At 34.2% G+C, this 26,534-nt stretch overlaps 1 protein-coding gene across 1 annotated transcript in view; it reads right to left on the minus strand.

The window, feature by feature from the left end:
* Positions 1 to 17,286, minus strand: part of Dfd (homeotic protein deformed) — a 42,620-nt gene extending 25,334 nt beyond the window's left edge. Inside the window, exons 1-3 of the mRNA XM_073963852.1 lie at positions 15,728 to 17,286; positions 9,297 to 9,397; positions 9,048 to 9,228 (exon numbers count right to left, since the gene is read on the minus strand). Coding sequence (XP_073819953.1) covers positions 9,048 to 9,228; positions 9,297 to 9,397; positions 15,728 to 16,499 — 1,054 coding nt within the window. The 5' untranslated portion in view covers positions 16,500 to 17,286. The remainder of the gene's footprint in view (positions 1 to 9,047; positions 9,229 to 9,296; positions 9,398 to 15,727) is intronic.
* Between the last annotated feature and the right edge of the window lie 9,248 nt (positions 17,287 to 26,534).

Here is a 26,534-nt window from a genome sequence, read left to right on the forward strand (position 1 = left end):
TTAAAGACAATAACATTACTTTGCTCCACAAAAAAAATAGATAGCTTTTTAATATAGCCATGACAAATGAACTACCTTGCCTATCGTCTACTTAACTACCGACAAAAGTGATTATGTGAGTTATTAACAAATCCAACAAAACAGGTATCAATTATTGGCATGTGCTACATATTTAACCACCGCCACCACCATCGTCGTTGTCGTCGACAACAAACGATGAAACAACCTACAATAAACTCTTTCCTCCTCATCTAGGTATAACAAACATACAAAACTACATACCTACATACATATGTAAGTCAACACGCAATTATTCAATGACACACTCACTTGTCCATCACCCAAAGTACGAAGTCAAAGATGAAGTAGAGAACATGATAATTATAGTAATCCAATATAACTGAGGTGTGATCATTTCATGTGTTTGGAGTGAATTTGCCTGTTTAGGATTAGGGGATTGTCATTGTCATGTTAGCTTTAAAGCCCATCCTTTTTTGGAGTGATAAATGCATGCCTACAGTTTTGGAAGGAATTACATATAATATTATGTTTTCTCTTTTCTTTAACCGATTCCCAATAAAAAGCCATGAACGTATTTGGATAAATATTTCCGCATCCTTCCTTGTAGGGACAAGAGTTAACTTCTCTCATAATAAAGGGTGCTACTAATTTTTCAGTGACAACAGAATTTTTATATTTTCGAAAGTTCCAAAAATGTCTACATTGTATATAAACCTATTATTAGGAGATGGGATTTCACTGGTGTACCCCGCCATTGGCCAACAATAAATTCCGGTTCAGAACTAGAAACTAGTTCAATTTGACGATTCACTAAAATTAGCAATCAAACTCAGTGAATACGAACGCAATTACTATTGGCAAGGTTTACTGAAATGAAGAATGAATGAACAAATTATTGAACTAATATTTCGATTAATGGAATCAGATAATGGACCGATCTGTACTTAAATGACGCATACTTTAAATATAGAAATTATTACCGGAATGACAAAGCTACTACAGAAACCATCATTTCAATCACTGTGATATAATAAATGAACAGTTGAACGACTGATTCATAGTGAATTCGGGAATTATTGAACTAATGAAGTTATAGAACTAATAAAAGAAGTCTGTATGGCAAAGGAAGTCGAAGGAATGAATTAAACTGACACACAGCTAACTCTAGTAAGCACACAGCTTTACACTATTCAGTTTACTCTTTAGATAATTTCATACGAAACTTTTACAGCTTTTGGGAGAGAGCGGAGGTGAAGAAGCCCCTCATCTCTGCTTTCTCCCAAAAGCTGCGAAATTTTTGTATAAAAGTTTCAACGTGTGGCTTTAGAGTTAGTTATTAGTTGTAATGGGGCAGAGGTAATAAATACGATAAGGTAATAAATAAATACAATGAATGAAGTCACAATGTAGAAACATAAGTGAATAGTCAAAAGTAGGGGTGAGCACGTCTGTGTGCTAGCACACAGGCAAATTGTGAAAACGTACTCTTAGTTTTTGGTGAACCATAAACAATTAAAAGTTAATGCAATTTTTTATTTATATTTTTTAATAATTTGCATTGTGGACGATTCTAGACAATGTTTAAAACATGTAATGAAACATCAAAAAAAATTAAATATTAATTCTCTCTTAAATTTGCCTCTCTCTTGATTTTGCTCAGCTCTGGTCAATAGTAAATAAGAGAGGGACAGAATACCAAAAAAAATTAGATAACTAAACAGTGCAAATTAAGAATAGGCGATAACTTCATGAATGTAATAAACTTCATACAGTAGTTGTTGTTGCAAAAGTGATACAAATAGACTAAATGCTTAGTAAAAATTTACGTGAAAATTCAAATTCTTAAATTGACAGAAGAAATTAATCTAAATTTACTTAAATCTACTCGTTACATTCGTGACACTATGTAGTAAAAATGATATCTAAAGAACTTAAAAATTGAATGACCGATTGAGTCATACTAAATAGGGAATGGATTGAACTAGGGAAACAAACGAACGAACTAGTTCATTCAATGATCAAAACAGATGGATTATCAAGTACGAGAAAGATCTAATGAACTAAAAGTGTGAGTAAAAGAACTACTGAAAGCCAGGCTAATGTTGAGAAGGACCGTTAAGGAAAATACAAAACGAACTAATCTATGACAAGAAGACACCTAGATGTGGGTCAAGCCTTTGATAAAGTATGGAATGAAGGACTTTATCTAGATTACATAAGTATTTTCCTATGTCAATCTTGTGTCAGACATTGAAAATAGCACATGAAAGTTTTTTGGCTTTTAGGAGAGAGCGGAGTTGAAGGAGCTCCCTCCCTTTTTCCTTTCTAACCCACAAGCTCGAAACATTTTCATGAAATTTTCATAGTCTGGCATAAGACTAAGTATGTAGTTCCCATTGAAAAATTTGAAATATTTGGATAAACGATACTTGAGAGTGAAAATAAAATGGAATTAATCTTCTTTAAAACATAAAGAAGCGGATGTGTCTCCAATTAGCGTTCTTAACGTTCCTCCAATTCAGTTTCTATACCTAATTTATACAAAGGTCAACACTAGACTGATTTCAATGAAATAATTTTATGAAATTAGGCTTCATAGTCCCGGACCACACTAGAGTAATTTCATTGAAATTGAGTTCCATAGTAGAGTAAAATCATGAAATTGCTGTAGTGGGGAATTCGATCTACGAACGCCTAATTTCATGAACTTTTTTAATGAAATTCACTCTAGTGTGGACCGGGGCTTAGATCCATTTCTCCACTTTAGCAATTTCATAAAATTACTTTAGTATGGAAATTGATCTAAGAACGCATAATTACATGAAATTTTTTCATTGAAATCACACATTTTTCAGGGGTAAGTCCATACTTCCTCAGAAAATGGCTCCAAGAAACTTTGAACTTAAATGGCAAATCCGCTGGGAGTTTCTGATTTGTCCAAACTTTGCACATTGTATTATTTCATCTAGTCATGTACCAGGTTGGAATTTGGACTACATCGGTCCCGACCTCCCACACAAAATTTGGAAAAAGTTCAGTTTATCGTTTTGAAATGTTTTTCAAAAATTGCAGTTTGAGGACACGTCTGGGATCGTTTTTAAATTGATGGCAACATGTTGTGTATGCGGCCCCAGTAAGACGGAACAATACGTTCTTACTTACTGATACGTTCTTAATTGTTTTTTTTTTTTTTTTAATTAAAATTTACATCGAACGAATTTAAGCATTTAATGTCATTGAGAATCTTTAAAAAAATCCAGTTTTTTGAAATACAGTGTAAATTAGATTTAAGCCCCATTACCTAAAGCGTTCATTGAAACAAATTTCCCATTTTCCCTAAACTACAATTCCATTTGTGTCCACACATGTAATTCCTAAATTGTACAACACAATGGAGGAAGGTGTTATATACGCTTACATTTGTTAACCTAATTCCTGACCACAAAGGGTCATGCATAGCAAGCATGTGAGAAACCTTTTAACTAAACAACCAGACCAGACGACGACCAAGCCACATAATGTCGACTAACTAAGTAAATGTAACTCTAATGGTACGACAACATGGAGGTTCCTTTTGACTGCGACCTATGCTCTGGATAAACAAATTTTTGATTAATTGCTTTTAAATGAGTTTTTTGTTAGTGGTGTGGCTTCAATGTGTCATATGCTGTTTGCTATGTATGGCTTGTGTGGCTTTGGGTGAGCATAAATTCCAATCAACTTAAAAACCAAATATTAACTCCTTCTGCTTGGCATGTAACTTCAGTTTTAGTCCCATGTAGGTTGTTGCCATAGTGTCTATAAAATGTTATAGATTTAAATTAATTTGATTGATTTCTAATCCTTGTTGTTATTCAAAATATATTTTTAGATTGTGGGAATTTTACTAGTTTGAGATTCTGTTTTCTAATGTCAAATACTCCACATCATGGAAACTTTTGTAAAACTGCTGGTTTAATTTGTGTAGCTGCCGTTGCTGTTGTTTTTGGGATTATTCCCATTGGGCATATTATGGAAAAAGTGTTTCTCATTTCTTTACTACAAATTGCTAGCTGAAACCAAAATATGTATGTATCAATGTTTGACTTGTAGTTTTTGTATGTTTTCTTTTTACCATACCTTCGTCGAGGCAAATAGTCAAACATCATATGTGTGTATGCAATGTTTTTGAAAACAAGTGTCATGCTGTTTTAGTTCATTAACTTGACCGTATAGGTCAGTTAGGTCAAACCTTTTGCATTGAAGAGGGCCAAAAAATTGTTTTGGTTTATATTAAACTAAATAAATCATTAAACAAATGTTATTTCACTTAAGACAACATCTGTTCTGTGAATAATCATGCCACTGTATCCAAGCATTTTGATTTAGTCTTTAGTAAAATATGTATATATTTCTATGTGGTAACTTTATCTTAAAAAAATATTAGTAATACCTATTCGTGGCGTGCTTTAATTTTTCTTATAATTCATAAAAGCTTTAAAGTCCGATATGTTTACATTTTGGAACATGTATGTGTCGGTACTTTTAAAATGTGGTCCCAATTTTATACTAACAGACTTTGTTTTCCTAGAAAAAAATATTATAATTTTCCTGGTAGCAATTGCTACTTAAATCGCTTAATTTATCAGAGGCGCCATACTGTTTTCTCCTATCTGCTACTAAATAACCCACCTGAGTTATTAAATAACTAATGATAATATTTAAATGAAATGTTGTCCATGTTAAGTTGCTGCTGTTTTCTTTATGTTTTGCAAGTGAATATTTTTTTGATGATAACTAGACATAGTCGTAGTACAACAAAACAACAACAACATAAAGAAATATTGTAACAACTTCTAAAAATGACAAGTGATTGGATTCTTTGGACCTCCAATGTACTTCTGTTCCTTGCGTTTTGTTGTTGTTTGTGTTTTAAGCAGAAATATGATGAAGAAGAAAAAAAATCTAAATTTCACATTGATGACACCGACCGAGTGACGGATGAGCCATGTCATACGATGTTAATGTTGTGACATTTATCATTAGGCATAAGGCGCACACTTTAGCTCACTCACCTAAAAATGAAAGCAATAGCAACAACACCAAACGACCGACCAACCGACCGACCGGTCACTTACTCACTAACTCATTCACTCAGTCACTCACTCACCCAGTCAATCGTTTACAATCGCATTTCAAAACAGAATGTTTGCTAGATGATGTTGGTGCTGTTGCTGCATCTGGAACTTGATTAACGCATCACTTGTCTGATAATGATTGCTGATATTCTCCACTTCTCTTGCCTTTTGTTTTGGAATGGTGTTTGGGAATATGTCTTTAATAAATCTCAACATTGAAATGATTTGCATACACAGAGAGAAAAAAATACGATTTGAAGAAGATTTCGAAGATTTATTCTTGTAGTCCGTGGATGAAACAATATACAACGAAAAATTGTATATGGCCCTAAAAATATTCTTTAAAAATCTAGGTTTTTGAAAAATATATTTTTTACAAAATCGAAGTCTTTCAAAAAAATGTTTTTTAAAATATCTATCTCTTTGAGTTTTTAAAAAAATCCAAGTCTTTGATTTTTTTAAATCCATGTCTTTGATTTTTTTAATCCACGTCTGTTAATTTTTTCTTTAAAAAAATCAAAGTCTTTGAATATTCTTCTTTAAAACAATCCAGGGTATCAATTCTTCTTCTATAAAAATGTGAAATGAAAAATATTATAAAGGAAAAAATGTCAAATGAAAAAAATTATAAAGAAAATATTTTTCATTTCAAATTTTCATAGAACAAGAATCAATGTTTTTTATTTTTTTTTAGAATTTTATCCATAAAGAATGTTTTCTTAAAAAAATTATTTAATTTTTTTTTAATCCTTCCTTTCTCTAAAAAATCATGTCTTTGAATTTTTTTCTGTAAAAAATATATTTCTTTGGATTTTTTTCTTTAAACAATTCGCGTTTTTGATTTTTTTTCTTTAAAATATCTAAGTCTTTGATTTTTCTTTAACTCCAGGTCTGCGATTTATATCTTTAAAAAATCTAAGTCTTTGATTTTTTTTAATCCACGTCTGTGAATTTTGATTTAAGAAAAATCAAAGTCTTTAAATATTCTTCTTTAAAAACTCCAGGTCTTTGATTTTTTTCTAAAAACCCATGTTTTGTTTTTTAATTCCATGTCTTAGAATTTTTCCTTAAACTTTTTTTTTTAAATTTATCTTCAAAATTTTTTCCTTTAAAAACAATTTTTTAAATCCTGTCCTTCTCTAAAAAATCCAAGTCTTTCAATTTTTTCTTTAAAAAATCCAAGTCTTTAAATGTTTTCTTTAAAAAATCCAAGTCTTTGATTATTTCTTTAAAAAATCCACGGCTGTGAATAGTTCTCTTTAAAAAATTTACGTCTTTGAGTTTTTTCTTTAAAAAATCCACGGCTTTGAATATTTTTCTTTCAAAAAATCCACGGCTTTGAATAGTTTTCTTTAAAAAAATCCAAGTCTTTTAATTATCTTCTTTAAAAAAAATATTTGAATATTTTTCTTTAAAAAATCCACGTCTTTGAATATTTTTCTTTAAAAAATCCACGTCTTTGAATATTTTTCTTTAAAAAATCCACGTCTTTGAATTGTTTCTTTAAAAAATCCACGTTTTTGAGTTATTTCTTTAAAAAATCCACGGCTTTGAATTTTTTCTTTAAAAAATCCACGTCTTTGAATTGTTTCTTTAAAAAATCCACGTCTTTGAGTTATTTCTTTAAAAAATCCACGGCTTTGAATTTTTTTCTTTAAAAAATCCACGTCTTTAATTTATTTTCTTTAAGAAACTAACGTTTTTTAATTTTTACTTTGAAAAATCAACGTCTTTGAGTTTTTTCTTTAAAAATCCACGTCCTTGGAAAAAATTTCTATGAAATAAATAAAATCTTTGAAAAATACTTTTTAAAAAATTCACATAGTTGAAAAAATCCACATCGTAAAGAAAATATTTTTAAAAAAATCCAGGTCTTTGGAAATATTTTCATTAAAAAATTCAAATCTTTGAGAACATACTTTTTCAAAAATCCACATCTTTAAAAATCCACGTCGTTGAAAAAATATTCTTTAAATACTCCACGTCTTTGAAAAATATTCTTAAAAAATCCAAGTCTTTGAAAAAAATATTCTTTAAATAATCCACGTCTCTGAAACATGTTCTTCAAAAATCATTTGAAAAATATTCTTTAAAACATCCAGGGCCTCAATTCTGTTTCTATGGAAAAGTGAAATGAAAAAAATTATAAAGGAAATAAATATCGAATAAAAAAGCCAAACTCATTACTTTCAAAGGCAGCGCTAAACGTTTGTCATGAAAGCACAACTAACTGGGCAAATACCCATTGTTGTTGTAAATAAAAAGAAATGCATTTAAAAGAAGAAAAGTTCGATGACAGAGACGCCGCTCCACAGCAGATATGTCTGAAGTGCCTCTGCCAAAGGCGAAACATGCATGTCACATAGTGGTGATTGTGTGGGTTCGAATCTTCGGCTTTCCTTTTTCACTTGCCTCGTTGGTCATTAAGCTCGATTCCAACGAGAAATTAATTAAAAAATTAATATTAAAAAGGGTCTTCGCCCTAAAAGGCACAATTTTTAAATAAAGAAAACATTTTTCATTTCAAATTTTCATAAACAATATACTTTAAAAAATCCAGGACTTGTACAAATATTCTTCAAAAAATGCACGTCTTTGAAAAAAAAAATTCTACAAAAAAATCCACGTTTGTTGGTCTTTAAAAAAAATATTCCATAAAAAATCCATGTTTGTTGGGCTTTGAAAAAAATATTATGTAAAAAAATCCACGTCTTTGAAAAAATATTCTACAAAAAATCTACGTTTGTTGGCCTTTAAAAAAATATTCCATAAAAAATCCATGTTTGTTGGGCTTTGAAAAAAATATTCTACAAAAAAATCCACGTGTGTGAAAAAATATTCTACAAAAAAAACCACGTTTGTTGGTCTTTAAAAAAATATTCCATAAAAAATCCACGTTTGTTGGGCTTTGAAAAAAATATTCTGTAAAAAATCTACGTTGTTTGGTTAAAAAAAATATATTTTTTTAACAAATCCACGTTCGTTGGCCTGCCTGATGGTCTTAAAAAATATTCTTTCAAAAATTCACGTGTGTTGGTATGTTTTTCTGTCTGTTTTTTTCACTGTGTAACTTCTCAATCATTGACTGTCAAACAGATTAGGTGCCGGTAAATCAAGTTGAAAAGAAAAGATTCATATCTGATATTAAGGTTGGGGAAAATAGAGGCCGCATGCTAATGTACAACGTTGTGGCGTGTGGTCCCACTTGTCAAATGTCTTTTCGTTTTTTTTCTTCTACTTGTGTCGTTTTGGGATGGGATAGGATTGGATTGGATAGGAATAAAATGTAAAGTATGTATGTTGTTATTACACGCTTTGTTAGGCTGTGATTGCTACCGCCAATTATCGGCAACAAATTTAGCTTTAGGTAAAGTAGAAGAAATAAATATGTAGGAGGAAGGAACAAATCCATTGAATACTCTGGGGAATTCAACGATGAGAGGTGATAAGAATTGTCATAATTACTTTAACAATTTTCAGTGACACTTTTGTGCCTTCTTTCCATGGGCTATCGGTCGTTTCGATTGAGGGGTGTTCATTCATTAATAGAGACATTTATGTCAATATTTTTTAAATCCACTTTCTTTTTGTTTTTGTTACAAACAGCAATAGCAATTCGATTTGGTAGTCATAATAAATTTCTGAGTGAAGAAAACAAAAATACATACATTTTTAACACATGTTTGTTTTCTAACATTTCAAGAGTTCTATGATTAATGATATTTTATTTGACATGTGGATACCAAGTACTCCTCCACTTTTTTATTTTTTCTTACATTACAGCACATATTTTTGTCACTTATTTTCACACCATTAATTATAAAGCTGTTTCGTATTTTAAGTATTTTTGTGTCTAATTTTGCATGAAATTTAATTTTGTTGAATCTCTAAAAGAAATAAATAACTTACCAACACCAGCCACATGAATTTTCTTCATCCATGGATAGATTATTCTTTCGCCGTCTGTTGTTTCGGCCAACATCATATCATCGTCGCTCTCGTCATCACCCAAATCATCATCCAAACCCGGTGAACAAAGTTCATCGGGTGAACGATCTAACATTAAACGATCTTCCTCCAACATATCGTCCTGTAAATCAAATTTTAAAATGTTAATTCGTTGTTGCTTTAAATGATAAATTAAAATGAATGCCTTACATTTTCCGATCCATCATCATCGCAGCGCAATCGCATGCCAAGTTCTTGTAATTGTTGTCCAGCAGGTACAGCTTCTTCGATACGTTTTTCCAATTTTAACCCTGAATAAAATAAAAATGAGGGCCATTTTTAGTAAGAAACAAATGCGTATAAACCTCATAACTCTATTTCAGAATCTACACTTTTTGAAATTACTGTAAAATTTGTAAAGCAAAAGTGTAAAAATTAAAAAATAGTAGACTCTTGCAGGTTCTGGAACAAAGCAATTATTGATGGAAGTCATCGGTATTATGAAAACTAATCCTCAGAATTCGAAAGAAATGGGGTTTGGTTATCTTTCTGCTTCCTATCGACTGCTTATATGTAAACCGTCCCGCATTTATCAATAAATGAGAATCAAAAGCGTATAATAAAAAACCCAACTAATTTCTCAATCGAATTGCTTATGTCTGTAAAAAATAGTTTTAAGACTATTGTGGTTTTCTAATTTAAAAAAAGTTTTTGTGTTAGCTTCGAGGTTTTTGCAATTGATTTGATTCGTTCATTTCAAAAGAACAGACAGAAACAAAACCCATGATAACGCACTTGTTGATTCTAATACGATTCTAATGTTTGTGTTCGCAAGTGAAAACAAAACCGAAAGCAAATAACTTTCATTTTAAATTATCATAGTACAAATAATTAATTGTATGGAAAACATTTTATTGTGCATTAAATAAATATTCTCTAAACACATCAAATTTTCCAATATTACTTCTTCAATTTTCATTGGTAATTTTTGAAACTTATCTGCAAAAATTGAGATTTCTATGTTGCGATTTAACCCATCGATTAGTGAATAGGGGATTTTCAAATTCAATTTACTCAATGATCATCAATAGGAAGTAAGTCCAGCCTCCACATGTATTCCAAGGAAATATTGTGAGAATCGTTCAAAAAAAGTTCATGCCGATCGGATTTATAGTTAAGGTTTTGTTTAGATTTTAAAGTGATTAGTACGAAGACTTGTGAACAAGGAATAAATAAGAAAAATTTTGACATATTTTATTTTTTGAAAGCATCACAGATGTTTTCTTTATAGTTTAATTAACATTTAGTTACATTCGTTGCACCATTCCTTAGGCAAATCATGCAACACTTTTGAATTAAAAACTTAAAATGCATCAGTAGTGAGATTCTTTAACGTATTTTTTGGCTACCGACAAAAATCGGTACAGTGGCCTAATTCTCGCATACGAGATCGAGTTATTTCTATCGATATTTTCAGTATTTGATTTACGGGATCCGTTATCGAATACACTATCGTGTGAAATCTTGCGAGTTTTTGCCCGCTACACATTTGCTGTCGTAATGTTTATTTTTATGGCACAAAACTAACTTTAATGCAAAGTTTCGCAATAAGACTAAGGAGAATCACATACTAATGATTTTTTATAATAAAATTAGTAAGAAAAAGTAAAAAGTGTCAGTCGGCTTTGCCGACAGAGATATACCCTCAGCCAATGTGAATATTACGAATATTACGAAAGCCAAAATTTGAACCGAATCGGTTCATCCCTTCGAGAGTTATCGTGCCAGACAGACAGACTGACGGACGGACATTGCTCAATCGACTCCAAATTGTCTGAAGCACATTTCGTCCAAACATATTTGGGGTCTAAAACCATTATTTCGATGAGGCACATTTTGCCCGTATGAAAGTGTATATACCCTCGTTAGCATAAATGCTGGGAGTATATAGACAAAAAGTAGTGTTTCTTAAGAATTAAAAATATATATTCCAACGCCAGAATGCGATTTTTACATTTTGTTTTTTTATTTTTTGTGTTTACCATATGCTTTCACCGTTCTATAACCGTAAGTATCTATAACTTTTTTCAAATAATTACGATCGTATTAGAAATCCAAAAATTTCGAACGTTCGTAATTTGTCTTCGAACAAAAACTCACTCGATAACGGATGCGAATATTAGGCCCCAGTACTAATCAATACAAATTATAAACATTTTAAAAAATTACAGCTGATGGCTAGTATTGGGCAATTTCATTCATTTAGCGGATCTATTCTTTTCATTTTGTTCACCAAAAGGAAGCAGTAGTGCGATTCTGTAACTAGTTAACGACAGAATTACCGACAATTGTCGATGACTGGAAATTTTTATTTGCTTATAATTTCGATAATTACCGAAATTTTTCGGTAAGTTACCGACCAAAATAAAGTTGTCGCTAACCCCTATCGATACCGCAAAGGTTGTCAATTTTTTTTTCAACTTTTCATTCATAAATTTAATTTTACCGATTTTTGTCGGTAACGACAAAAAAGTTACAGAATCCCACTACACATTTTCGTTCAATGTTAAATTTCAATATCTATTTTTGCTCCAACAATTCATTTGTTTTGTTCAAGCACTGCTATTTCAAATCCAAAAATACCATATTTTGGTCCAAACATACAAAACAAAAAAACTTGCAAAATTCCTCAAAATTTAAAAAATCATTGCCAACACCTATGGTAGGAACTATCATAATCGAGAATTTTTACAAAAACTATTGTCAGCCCAGAAAACCTGTTACTGAAATTTTTGATTTGATCGAATATAATTCTCATATACACTTTCCACATAATACCCTTAACCGGATTAACCCAGTGCGTTTGGATTTCAAATGTCAATTCCATAGCGCAAACGTCAAATAAATCCTCTGGAAGTGAGTTAACCAGGCAAAAAACTCTAGTGTAACCGTACTATAACTTTCGTATAAATGTCACGTATAATATTATGAGTATTGACAAACACAAAACATGACCAGGTTTTGCCAGGTTTAAGTAAAAAGACAACAAATTGAATGAAGAAACATAACTACTCCATTGCGCTCATCCTCCAAGCACCTACCGTAATATAAGAAACAAAAACCTATAATAAATATGAAAATCATAACAAAGTTTCTCCGGCCAAACCATATACAAAAAAGAACAAAGATAAGAGGAACTCATACAAACAAAATTCGCCAAAATTGTTTTTTCACCATGGTATCGAATACCGAAAGAGGAGAATAAAATTGTCGAAGAAAAGAGAAGAATATTGACCAGCAGATAAAAACTATTGTTGGATATGACAAAAACTATTGTTGTAATTAACAAAAACGATTGTTGGAGTTACAATACTACATACGTAATCTAACAATATCTTTACCTAAAGTAATGGACCGACATAGTCCATTTTGGAAGCGGGTCTTCTTTTTGGAGTCACTCCTCTCGTTAGATATCGCGCCCACCAGTCATTTCAGTTGGTCACAATATAATTTAGAGCTTTTGCACCATTATATCAGGAAACATAATATCGCTGTAAACAGCGCCACTAGGAGTACATTCGGTGAAAATTTCCAAAGGATTCCCGAACGGAACCTTAACTGCACTTACACAAAATTGTTTAACATTCCTGTGGATGGTACCCCAAGGAGTGGACAGGTCACCCTTTAGAACATAAACTATGTTTGGACAAAATATTTCGAAATTCAAAGTTTGGACCAATTCGTTTGTCTGTTTATGCGAATTCGCACATACAATGTTAGCGAATATTTTCGAACTTTTTTGGGGGAGGTACCAATAGGAATGGACCTATAAGCAACACCTTAGGATTTTATCTAATGTATAAAGAAATATTACCATATGCAAAGTGTGGACCAACGCAGTATTCGGTTCGAGAGTTTAAGTGCGCACCAGCCACTACACTTGCTGGCCGTATGATTTTTTTTACAGTTTTCGGGTCATTTTCTCAAGAAGTATGGACTTGTCACTCAAAAAAACTTTTACCATCGTAATAGGGGCCTTGAGCGCAACCTGTTGCAAGAAAAATGAAAACGATGCGAGAGGAGCTCCTAAACTGCACTTTTCCGAAATTTTGTATGGGTGGTACCCGAAGGAGTTGACATGTATAGTCCATATTTAAACTTGATCTATGTCTTGTAGAATTACGATGATGTGCGAAGTATGGGCCAAATCGGTTACTGCCTTCGAGAAATATCGGGCACACCTTTTTAGCTAAAATGGAGTGGACTGATATTGCCCATCTTAGAACTTGATTTAAGTTTGCGCAAAATATTACGACTGCCGAATTTTGTACCTTTTGGGCCATTTTCTAAGGAAGTATGGACTTGCCCTGAAAATACTTGTACCATCGTAATGGAGGCAGCGAATAAAAGTTGTTTCGAGAGAACTAGTTCTAAGCCCTACTAGTACACAATTGGTCCCTAAGTAATGCAAAAAAAAAAAAAAAAAAAAACAATTGACACCATCTTATCCTCAAGTAAACGAAAAGGAGTCAGCTGCGAATATTAAGTCTCAAATAATAACAACAGCGGAAGAGAGGAACGACAAAATATTATGGTATGTATTTGACTGTAAACCTGAAACCACCCGCTAGCAAAACGAACTAGCTTTGTATCGGAAATTAAACAATTGTCAGGGATAAAACAACTATGTAGATCCACTTAAGACCCATCACAATGCAATGAACTGTAAACTTTAACATGATGATGTTTTAGGAGGGAACCAATTGACTCTCCGTGCATTAGACGTAGACACATTTTACCACTTTCACGTAAACTGAAATCTTCATGATGATTTTTAGGTTATGACCGAATCATGGGCGCCATGAACTTTATATTATATATTTGAATACTGGACCATATAGTAGACACCCTAAGCATATCCGGTATGCCATATGAAGATCCTATGACTTCCCCCGATGACGTAATCACAGCTTAAAGTACTCAAAATATGTAATTTTTACAAGGTCCGTCGTATGTTTTCTATATTTTTTGATATATACTAACTATAATAATTTCAAAAACTGTTTTTATCGAACGCACAACATTTCCTTAATATATTAGTGTCGAAAAACCCACAAAAAATATTTGTTTGTATCCGGAAACAACGAAATTCTGGGTAAAACTCGTCTCGGAGAAAAACCGAGACCGGATTTGAAAATAACTCGCCGATTTCATTTAGAAACAACAACAACAACTTCGGTTGAAACATTCAACTTTTTCAATTTTGTTGAGCAGTGTGATCAATTCATGTTTTAGACTAAGATATCTGCCACTTCAATGGAAGGTTCCTGAAGTAATGATGTTGGAAAAACCTGGTAAACAGAAAGTTATGTAGTTCCGGAAGAACTACTTCGGATAAGGAACTATTGGAACTATATCCACATCTTTCATTTATTGAACGATTATTCGAACTATACCCGCTTTATAACTATTTGGAACGAAGGAACTACATTAAAGAACTAGTTCCTTAAGAGAAAGGGAAACTTTATACTGTAGTACATACATTCATTTCTCTGAAAAGTCATATAGAAAATAAAGAAGTTTTTTCCGTCGTTTTCTTGGATATAACTCTAGCTTTTGACAGGGTATGGCACGAAGGCCTTCTATTCAAGCTAATTAAGGTCTTGTCAATTGAAATCTTTGAATTATTAAAATTATATTTAAAGGAACGATATTTTATAGTTTAAATTGAACTCGAATTATCTTCTCTGAAACTTATGAAAGCCAGGATGTCCCGAGGAAGAGTGATTGGAAATATACCTATCACACCAGAATTTACTATTTCCATTTTAAGAATGAAAACTACTAGCTAGTGAAAATACTGAAACCATCGCTACTCCCATTTGCTAACATAGCAAAATACCTCGGAAATTAAAATTAAGGGAACTAAACTTAATTTTCATTTCAAAATCTAATGTAAATATAGCCAATAAATTATTTATAAATAATCAAGGCTTGCGCAAATCGTTAAGATGTTTAAAAATATTGACTGACGTTTTCACAAATATAGAAAACCTATGAGCTCAGCACCACTACACCTGAACTGGAAACTTCAACTGAAGAAAACCTCTTTTCAGTAATAGAGGAAAAATACCCTTAGTTAGAAATGGTGACGTGATAAAACGCCCACCGTCCATAAAGCCCAAGAATAGTTTTGTCCGAACGGTCAACCGCTGTCATAAGCCCCAAATCTACTTTGGCTTATGACTTTTCTATGACATTGTCGGACTTCGGCCGTGATTGACTTTATAGGTCTTTGGCCGGGTTTTAACATCTTTGAAAGACTTAAAGCCGGTTACGCGTTCAAAATTTTAATTTCCATAGTAATGTTTTTATTAAATACGGACTCAACGCCAGATGTTTTGCGACAAGCATTGTAACTGTCATAACGCCTAAAACCAAATTGGGGTCTGGAGGTTATAATACCCATGATTTAATAGATTTTTATTTTCAAAACTTCAATATTATAGTGATTAACTCCCCTTTGGTTATTTAAATATAAATCCTACTCTCTTAAAATTGAAGCTTTACATTCATACACGTCCGTAAAGTATTTCTTAGTAATTCGAATTGTTTCCTTCAATTTTAAATTTTTCGCTTACCCAATTCTTGTAACCCCAACGCTGTATTGCTTGGAGGCTCTGTCGAAGAACATTGCAGTGGCATATCCATCATCTGGGAATGAGGTGAATGACCCTGGGAATGGGTACTACCGACACTACCATTTGTACCATAATAACTGTTGTAATAACCACTTGAGGTAATTGCGGTAGCACCATTACCAGCTCCACCATTGGGTGATGTTATTGCTGGTGCATAGAGATTCGACGATCCCAGTGTTGTAACCGACGGATCGGAGGAATGTAAACCACCGGCGGATGTTATATAATCCGGCGTATGATGGACACCCACCGCAGCAGCAGCCGCCGCCGCATGATGACCATAATATCCCAAATTTTGATGATGTCCATGATGCGGGTGCGGATGATGTGTTGCGGGAGCTGTTGAGGCATAGTTTGAATAGGCAGAATTTTGATGATGGCCCGTTAGACCATTATTTGTGTGGGCATGAGAATGTGGTGGCGGATGATGTGGATGGGCACTGGCGGCATGGTGATGAGCCGCTGCTGCCATATAATCGCTAACCATATCCGCCGGGTGTGTTGCGTGAGGATGTGTTGGTGGCATACAGACGGCCCCGCCATTGCCCGGTACCATATGGCCCGTCGAGGCAGTCATCGAATAATGACTATTGTATTGGTGATAATCATCGGCAACCGGAGGGAATTTCGGATCTAATCCGTTGTTCATACCCATGGAACTTTGAACATGATGTGGGGCATGCGGATGATAGCCCATTATGAATGAACTCATTTTGATTGGTTAGAAATTAAACACTTATTGGGTATTATTTTTGTAATTTTCAAAATCTTTGTATTATTTATATTGTATTTATATTGTTGCACTTATTTTTTATTTGGTCGGGATATTAAATTATTTTTATTAAATATTTTTTTTCTCTTTTTGCAAAAAATAAAACTAGTTTTCAATGTTTTGCACCTTTGATCTTTTTTATTTTTTTATTTATATAATTTTTATTAAATAGATTTACTTTGTTTTTTAACACTATCACTGTAAGAGGTAATCGGTTGTTTTGGTAATTTATACAATATTTGTATAATTATTTATTTTTTTGTTTAATGCAATTGATTTTTTTCTTTGTTAATAAAGATTCATGTTGTTTTTATTTTGTATCACTCTTTTTTTCTTAATTTTGTTTACATTCTTTCTTTAGAAGTAATTCCATGACATTGTGATGAGTTTGCAATTTTCAGTGCGGGGAAATCATATGTTTTGTAACGTTCCACGGTCCTATAGAGTTGGACCACACGCTTTTTCAAAGCTTTACCGGCGCTTTATCAGAAAACAAGTAACCGATGCACTCAGGCAGACATAAAAAACAACAAAACAAACAACATTGACAGTTGTATAGAAAACAACGACGCTTGATTGATTCAGTCAGACAATCCGTCCGTACCGTTCGTGACGAGACGTTCTTTTGTTATAAACAAACGCCAGAAAAACGCCAACAAGCGAACCTGTTCGATTAGTACGCATTCGCAAAAGATACACGCTCACTGTTGATTGCAGAGATACTGGCAGCGGTAGGCAGTAAGCCGTGCTCATTCAGCGCTCACTGGCTGGCAACAAACAAACAAACATTCATACATACATACAAACATACAGCACAACAAGCAACCATCTCTTCACTGAGCATTTCTACTTACAAAAACAACAACCCCAACAAAAACACACAGTATCGTCGAAACATGATTTACTGGTTTTCAATAGCAACAAAAACATTTGGATGTTCGTTCTTCATCGCATACATCAGCGCCTATTTAGTCCAGCCCACACGCATTTGTTGATTTATGCTACAAAAAACACACACACACATTTATACAAGAGGCCATAATTGTGTGCCATTCCATGTTGGCTTTTTCATCGTCGTTCAAACAAAAGCGAAACACCACCATGTTTTTTTAAATAATTTATACAATATGGCCTACAAGTTAGAGGGAGACAAAGATAGTGCAAAAGTGAAATAGATTATACCAGTTTGTTAAAAACACACCCCTCTTGAACGAGCAATGAACGCACTCTTTTTATTCTTTTACAATTTTACAGTGCAATGCAATTTATAGGTATTCCTTAGTTAGTTGGTAAAACATTTAATATGCAGATCTGTAGTCTTGTTTTACACAAAAGAATTATTCAATATTCTGCTGTCATACTGAAGTGTTCCATGCGACATTTAGAAAAGTGGCTGAATTTTTATACCCTCAGCATTTATTCTAACGAGGGTACGTACATACACTTTCATACGGGCAAAATGTGCATCATCGAAATAATGGTTTTAGACCCCAAGTATGTTTGGACGGGATCCATTTCAGAGAATTGGAGTCGATTTAGCAATGTCCGTCCGTCTGTCTGGCGGGCTGGTGCGCACGATAACTCTCGAACGGATAATATGATTTGGTACAAAGGTTGAAAGTCGTAATATTTTACGCGAAATTAAAACAAGCTTTATGATGGGCCATATCGGTCCACTCCTTCTGGTACCTCCCCCACAAAAGTTCTAAACATTTCCCTAAAATGATGCACACGAAAGCTCTCGAAGGTAGTAACGGATTTGATTCATACTTTCCACATCGTAATATTTTTACCAGACATAGATCTGGTTAGAATATGGACTATATATGTCAACTCCTTCAAGTACCTCCCACACAAAATTTCGGAAAAGTGCAGTTTAGGACCTCCTGCCGAATCGTTTTGATTTTTTTTGCAACAGGTTGCGCTCAAGGCCCCTATTACGATGACAAGTCCATACTTCTTGAGAAAAATACCCGAAAACTGTAAAAACCCATACGGCCAGCAAGTGTAGTGGTGCGCACGACAACTCTCTAACGAAATACTGCGTTGAACCACACTTTGCATATCGTAATATTTATTTGAATATTAGATGAAATTCGAAGGTGGTGCTTATAGGTCCACTCCTTCCGGTATCTTCCCCACAAAAGTACGAAAATATTCACTTAAATGGTACGCGTGATATATTATAAATGGAGCAATCGATTTGGTCCAAACTTTGGATCTCGTAAGAAGTGTTTCAATTCACACAGCTGAGGGTATATCTCTGTCGGCAAGACCGACTGATACTTTTTTACTTGTTTTTTATTTATTTTATAATTTTGCCTATTAGGGCAAAGATCATTTCTAATATTAATTATACCCTCAGCCTTTAGGCTAGAAAGGGTATATACACTTTATACGACCAAAAATGTGCATCATCGAAATAACGGTTTTAGACCCCAAATATGATTGGACGAAATTCGTTCCAGACAATTTCGAGCCGATTTAGTCTGTCCATCTACCTGTCTGGCTGGCTGGTGCGCACGATAACTCTAGAACGGATCAACCGATTCGAACTAAATTCTGGGTGTGGGCCATATTGGTAAACTCCTTCAGGTACCTCCCACACAAAAATTTAAATTTTTCCTGTAAAATGGTGTAAACGATAAATCTCGAAAGGAGCAATTGATTTGGTCCAAACTTTGCACATTGTATTATTCCTTCCAGGTATAGATCAGGTTCGAATATGGACTATATCGGTCCACCCCTTCGGGTACCACCCACACAAAATTCGTATAAAGTGAAGTTTAAGAGCACCTCTCGGATCGTTTTAAACAATTTTTCAGTAGTTTGTCCTTGCGGCTCCCTTTACGACGTAACTATTTTTTTCTTGCGCAAGTCAATACTTCCAGAGATATTGGCATAAAAACTCGAAGAAAACCTGATGGCACCAACCAAACTGGCAAATCCGCAAGATAATTCTCGCGGAATGTTTCTGATTGGTGCAGATCGTATTATTTCATCCAGTCATATATCAGGTTGGAATATGGACTATATCGTTCCACTCCTTCGGGTACCTCCCTAGGAAAAAGTGAAGTTTAAGAGCTCTTCTCTCATCGTTTTCATTCTTTTTTCAGTAGGTTGTTCTAGCGGCCTTATTTACAACGGTACAAATTTTTCTGAAGTAAGTCAATACTTCCTGAGATATGGCCCAAAAGCTCCAAAACCCTGCCGGCACATACTAGAATGGCTATTGTGCAAGAGAATTCTAAAACTAATTTAATATTTCGAGTCCTTTATGAATAAGTTTGGTTACTAAAAATGTTTGGTACATGTCAGTGATTTAGTATAGCCCCACATTAAAGCAAACTCTTGATTCAAAATCGCTATATTTTATTGGCATAATTATTGTGTTTGGTTTGGTTTTTTTTTTGTCAGCGGCTGAGGTATATCTCCGTCAGCAGAGCTGACTGATACTTTCTTACTTGTTTTAATTAATTTCTCGTTGGAGTCGATCTTAATGACCGATGAAAAAATGAAAACCAAAGATTCGTGTGGGTTCGAACCACCACTATGTGATATGTTTCGCATTTGTCATGAAATCCATACAATGAATGGACAAATATACATCTTTGTAAAACCAAATTGCATTTGAAAGGGGAAATGTTCGATGACAGCGAAGCTACTCCACAGCCGATATGTCTGATGAGCCTCTACCAAAGAAGAAACATGTCACATAGTCGTGCTTGCGTGGGATTTTCTTCGGCTTTTCTTTTTCACTTGCAAAAATCATCGGTCATCAAGCTCGACTCCAACGAGAAATTAATTAAAATTTTTCTTTTCTTTGGGCCAATTAACGATTACTAGCCCCCATAGAATGGTACCTCCCCAAGTTTGGTATTTGGTCTTTATTAGGTATATTCAACTTTCCACCAAAAATTTGTCGGTATAGACCCACGACTTCATGTAGCCCCACTGGAACGGTTACTCCCGATTTTCGGTATTTTTATGGTTTTAGCGTCATTATCGCACCGAAATGGACGAAATTTGGTATTAAGTCTTCGATGGGGGCTTAAATTGTAATTTGTAATTGTAATGGTCGCCAACATTCGTATGACGAATAGGCAAATAAAGAAGAAGAAGGGGGCTTAAAATATTTCCGAAGATAATTAACACTATATGTCCCAATTTTCATATAGGTCCCATAGAAGGGTACTTTCCGATTTCCGGTATTTGGAAGCTTGCGACATCAATATCCAACCGAAATGGCTGAAATTTGGTATTTAGCCTTCATTAGGGGCATACAACTTTCCACCAAAAATTTTGTCGGTATAGGCCCATGTCTTTATATTTGTTTGAATATTTTTGTTACATTTTTCTTTCGAAAAGAAAGAAAACTTTATTGTTCCTACTTACATACTTCAATACAGTTCGTTACTTCAGTACAGTTTACGCCTTTCTTACTTTTTTAGTGTTAAGTTCGACCGGCGTTCGTCATGAAATATTCTAACTAAAATTCAAAAATTAGTTTTCTTTCCGTTACGAAAAAATTTTGGGGTCACTTTAAGCACATATATAACTCAAAACAAGTTTTAAAGCCACTCGACATAACCAAAATTACATAAGCTTTTGTTTCTCACCAATTTTATCTTCATACCATTACATATTTTATATCATATAGAACTTTATTCCATATATCATATTAATTAACAAGTAAAAAAGTATCAGTCGGCTTTGCCGACAAAGATAAACCCTCAGCCTGTGTGGATTGAAATACTTGTACCGTCGTAATAAGGGTAGCGATTAGAAGTTGTTGCATAAAAAATCAAATCGAGAGATCAGACTAATGTCATTAGTAATGGAAACCCTTCACTTCTTAATACCCTCTCTTACCAACAAACTCAGACTTGACACAAGTAATATTACCTAATGCAGAGTTGCCCTGTTCATTTTTCTCTTCGGTAGCAACATGACACTCCATGGTCATACCATGGGTTCCTTGATGGAGGTCTCTGGTATCCAAGTATGGATTTTGCGGATGTTTACATTGAGTTGACAATACTTTGCCACTGTGCTGATATTTTATCCGGACGTGGAGTGCTTTGATTAAGCAATTGGGCCAGTTGAGTGGAATGTGCCGTGGCTATCTGTTGGGATTGCAGCTTACGGATGTCCATCTTCCGTGTTGTGTCTCTTCGTACTTTGATACCGTACATCCAACACGCTCGCTAACAAAAAGTGATCGATTTGGTTTCTTGTTTTTTGATCTGATGACAGTCATGTGCCCTATATAAATGTCCAGATACTTAGATATGGTACTCCTACCTACTTTTGTCGCTGTGAAATCTATTAGTCTAATTGCGTCGTCCGATGTTTCATTGTGGAGACTTAATTCCCGACTGTTGGACCAACGATATTCTTCTTTCTAATATTTGCATTGAGATCGTCTACAATAATGTTAATGTCATGGAGAGGACACTCGCCTTAGTTTTCCGTTGGGGTATGGTTCCGGATAAGACTGATGTTGAAGAGTTGTCCCTTTTTCTTTGTTTCTTCGTAGTAGGCTGCTTTTACAGGGGTAGATGAGATTTACCGCTCTTAACGCGCGTCACATGTTACATAACTACCTTTAACGAGTATTTTAGGCCGTTCCCTAGGTGTACACTTGATATGAAAGGGAAACCAAGATAAATATTGTGCTTTGCCACTTTAAAGTCGGTCAGGAGACTTACATATCTTACTTCCTATAATTTGTGCAATGCAAAAATACATAACAATATATTATTTTATTATGCCAATTCCTGCCATTTTTCCGCAGCATTCGTTCGGAATGATAGTGTCATCTACAGCACATAATAATTTAGTCTTTTCGGAAAAATCCTTAGATTTCACAGTTCCAAACGTTATGGCGCTAACCCTTACAACAATACAATAATTAGATCACAATAAACATCTGCATTGCAGCTACTTTAGACGTAGCACGTCAAAACGCGCGATCAATAGCAGCATACAGTAGGACACAACATAGCTACTCAAGGTCAAAAATATTACTCTGAAGTGGCAAAATGAATTTAAAACTCCTTAAACTTATCCGGTTAAATAGGGGTAGGCGTTGACGTGTCTGCAAGAATTTGTTGCATTTTGTAAAACATTAACTTAGTGGGCGTTGACAATTCTGCGTGAAGGTGTTGTATTTTGTGCGATTTAACCTTGAATTTGCAAATTTTAGCAAAATTACATGGGGATTCTAAATTTGTAAGCGCAATTGTTTGTTAAGGGTCGAACTAATTTTAAATAAAGTGGGAGACGATTAATAAATATAATGGACACAAAATTGTATTTGTATACTAGGGTGGGGCGGATTAACATGAAATCTACTTTAATATCGAAGAATGTAAGCCCCAAAAAAATGTTTTTAAAACCAAAACCTAGAGATTGCATTTTTATATCCTCCACCATAATATGGAGGGTATAATTAAATTTGTCATTCCGTTTCATCGGAGACTCTATAAAGTATCCATGTTGAAATCAATATACAGCTCGCAATTTTTAAGATAGAGCTTTGTTATTTGGATGTTTGGTATGCAAATGGGCTATATCGGTCCTCGTTTTGATATAGCCCCCATAGAACGGTCATGATCACACCGAAATGGCTAAAATTTTGTACTAAGCCTTCGTTTGGGGTATAAAATTTTCTCCCAAAACTATGTTGGTATGGGTCCACGCCTTCATATAGCCTCCGAAGAATGGTACTTCCCGATTTCCGGTATTTTGAAGGTTGTGGCCACAACAACCCACTGAGATTTGGTATTTAGACTACGTTGGAAGTAAAACCCTTTCCGACTGAATATCGTCGGTATAGGCCCACGTTTCGATATAGCCCCCATAAAAAGGTACCTCACGATTTTCGTAATTGTGAATGATGTGACGTCAATATCCCACCGAAATGACTGAAGTTTGTTATTTAGTCTTTCATGGGGTTATAAAATGTTCCAGAAAAGAATTACCAGTATAGGTCCACGTCTTCCTATATCCCCCATAGAAGCGTACCTCTTGATTTACGGTATTTTTTAGGGTTTAACCATGTCTATCTTACTGAAATATCCGAAATTTGGTATTAAGTCTTCTTTGAGTCTTAAAACTTTACGCCATAAACCAAAATTGGTGAGAGATATAGATGGGGGGCTTTAACCAAATCTGAACCTATTTTTGTGAAGATCGGTAAAACTGATCAGGGGCCAAAGCAAATATCGCATATTAATTTTGAAGGCTATTGACAAATTTTATTCCCATGTCCTCATAAGTATTTGTGCAAAAAATCATTAACCTATGTCAACTCCTATTATTGTCCACTTTTGTAAGGAAGCTGCAACACTGCGTGTCGCTTACATTACACTGGGAGTATTTTGCAACCAAGTCTGATGTTTTTCTCTGAGGCGGACGTGCTTACCATTGCACCACGGTTTAATGTTCTCAAAACGCGCAATCTCTACAAAGTCCGATATGAGTCTTCTACGAGTATATTTTCAAACATATGAATATAGCAAAAATATAGCATATAAATAAAGAAAAGCTGTATGGATCGGGCAAACGACCTCTTCTTAAAATTTATAACCCTAATACATACACTGATGCCACCGTGGTGCAATGATATGCACACGCACCTTGCACGCTGAATGTAGTGGGTTCGATTCCCAGGCCAGGCAACATCAACAATTTCAACGGAGGCAAAATACCCCTCAGTGATGTTGGCGACATTTCCTGAGTATTCGAGCCGTGTAAAACTTCTCTTCAAGTGGTGTCTTAAGACACGCCGTTCGGACTCGCCAATAAACAGTAGGTCCCATATCATTGAGCTAATATAAATCAGGGTGCACTCATTGATATGAGAGAAGTCTCCCTTGTCCCGTATGGGATGATTGTGGAACAATTAAAAAATACATACACAGAATCTCAGTGTATCATTAATCATTCACTGCTTTGTTTTGAAATTGGTTCAAGCACTTGAAAAAAAAACTCTTCCCGACCACCAATGCTATTTTGCAAAAATGTCCGAATCAAGGCTAATTTGTAAGTAATAAAAAACAAGTAAGAAAAGCGTTAAGTTCGGTCGTGTAGTGGTGCTTGTGATGGCATTTCCGTTTCCCATTTTATTGTGTTCAACTGATGCCAATACATTCACAGATATGCGGATAATGCAGTGTTGCAAACTAAATTCACCCTTAAAGTATGCTCAATAAAAATATGGCTTTACCCCATAGATAATTGAGTCTAAATTAGCATAGAAATAGATCTGTTCTTTTCTGCGACAGACATTTTAAAAATTTATGAATTTGTATTTGTGGCAGTCATACTTATTTTTGCATTAAGCCGAAGTTAGAAAAGGGAGTAGTTGAGCTAGCAGCCTCCTCATTTTGGTTCGACCTTAGATTGGTGCACATTGGCTTTATTCGGTTGAAGGAACATATTAAAGATTGTAACATTTCCTTTAAAGTTAATGAATGTTCTAGTTGATCCGAGTGAAAACATATCAACATTTTTCTTTGTTAATTATTTGCTCTTAATAAAACCGTGTGTAAGTAATTAAGGCGAAAATATTCGTTGATGGTCAATTAAATGAATGAATCCATTTCTTTCGAATTTAAGTGTTGGATCTTCTGTTGGAACACCGAAATGATTTCCTTATTATTTATTGCCCTTATCTAAATGGTGTCTAAATTGTTGATCGTTTGACAAAAACCAAGGAATCATTTATACAACATACCTACGTATGCATGTCATCTTTGTTTAAAAGATTTCTTCACAATTTCATATGTCTTGGAGTTCCAGTTATTGGGTAAGACCTTTTTGTGTTTTTCTGGTTCTCTTAAGGAAGCAAACTCTTATTAGGGTGGTGTTCTTCTTCTTTTTCTTCCATAGGTTCCATAAAACACTCTACAACCAGTGTTACATTCTAACCACCTATCGGTGGGCAGAGAGAATCAAGCAGTCATTAGTTTTGTTGTTCGGTGTCTAGTGAGCAGTTGCCGAATGTTCTCCCTCATATAAATAATTGATAGAAACCACGTTCAAATTTCGAAAAAAAAATATTCTAAGTGAATGCCAGATATATTTAGGCAAAAAAATCGTTCTCCAGAATTTATTTAAGAACCTTCATTTAAAGAATTTAAAACTTTTCATTTGAGACTAAATTTGGCTTTACTACATTTTTTATATATGGAATGTGCAAGTGTGTGTATAAGTATACAACGATTTCAATATTAAGCTACAACAGTAAGTAGCTATTTTTGTTGCAACCATATCATCGATAACAAAACCGCCAGTAAAGACAATATATATGCAAACCCCTTATTATTTGTTGCAAGTGAAACAATTGGAAACCTGTACAGCCTAATTCAACATAACCTCATATCATCGTCATCAACAAATCATCATATACAGGCGTCTAGAATCGAAAGGCCTTTCGTCGCTGGATAATCTGTAATGTAAGTTGTTTTTTTTTATTAAACCTATATTATTATTTGTCTCCTATTATTTCTTGGAACTTTGGAGAAACTAAAGTCACACCTCGCTCTTATTTGTGGAGCGGCACTAGAGCTGCTCTCATTTGTTTTTTTTTTATCAGTACCGTTACTCTCAGGGTGAGACAAGTCTGTCCAGAATTCCAAGTATTTTTAAATTATTTGGTTTCTTATATATTTTGTTTACTGCGGAAACCATCTAAATTTTCTATTTCCTGGAAGTTGCCACAATTTGGAGTTTGAATGTTGGCAGTACGTATTTTGTGGCATTACCAACCTGGTGATGTTTCTTTGGTACAGTTTTAAAGCCATTGCTAAACCTGCCCACATTCAATCCAAAACTGGTATACTGATTTTTACATTTATGTTATGTTACTGAGAGTGTAGCTATGGGGCTCTCTCAATATAACTGATCTCTATTATTTTGATCTGTGTCTTGGTCATTGGGTTTTCTCGTCTGTCCGTTTTCGTATAT

This window comes from Musca autumnalis, unplaced genomic scaffold, assembly GCF_047663935.1.
Source record: "Musca autumnalis isolate F117 unplaced genomic scaffold, ASM4766393v1 scaffold_1, whole genome shotgun sequence".
NCBI classification, from domain to species: domain Eukaryota; kingdom Metazoa; phylum Arthropoda; class Insecta; order Diptera; family Muscidae; genus Musca; species Musca autumnalis.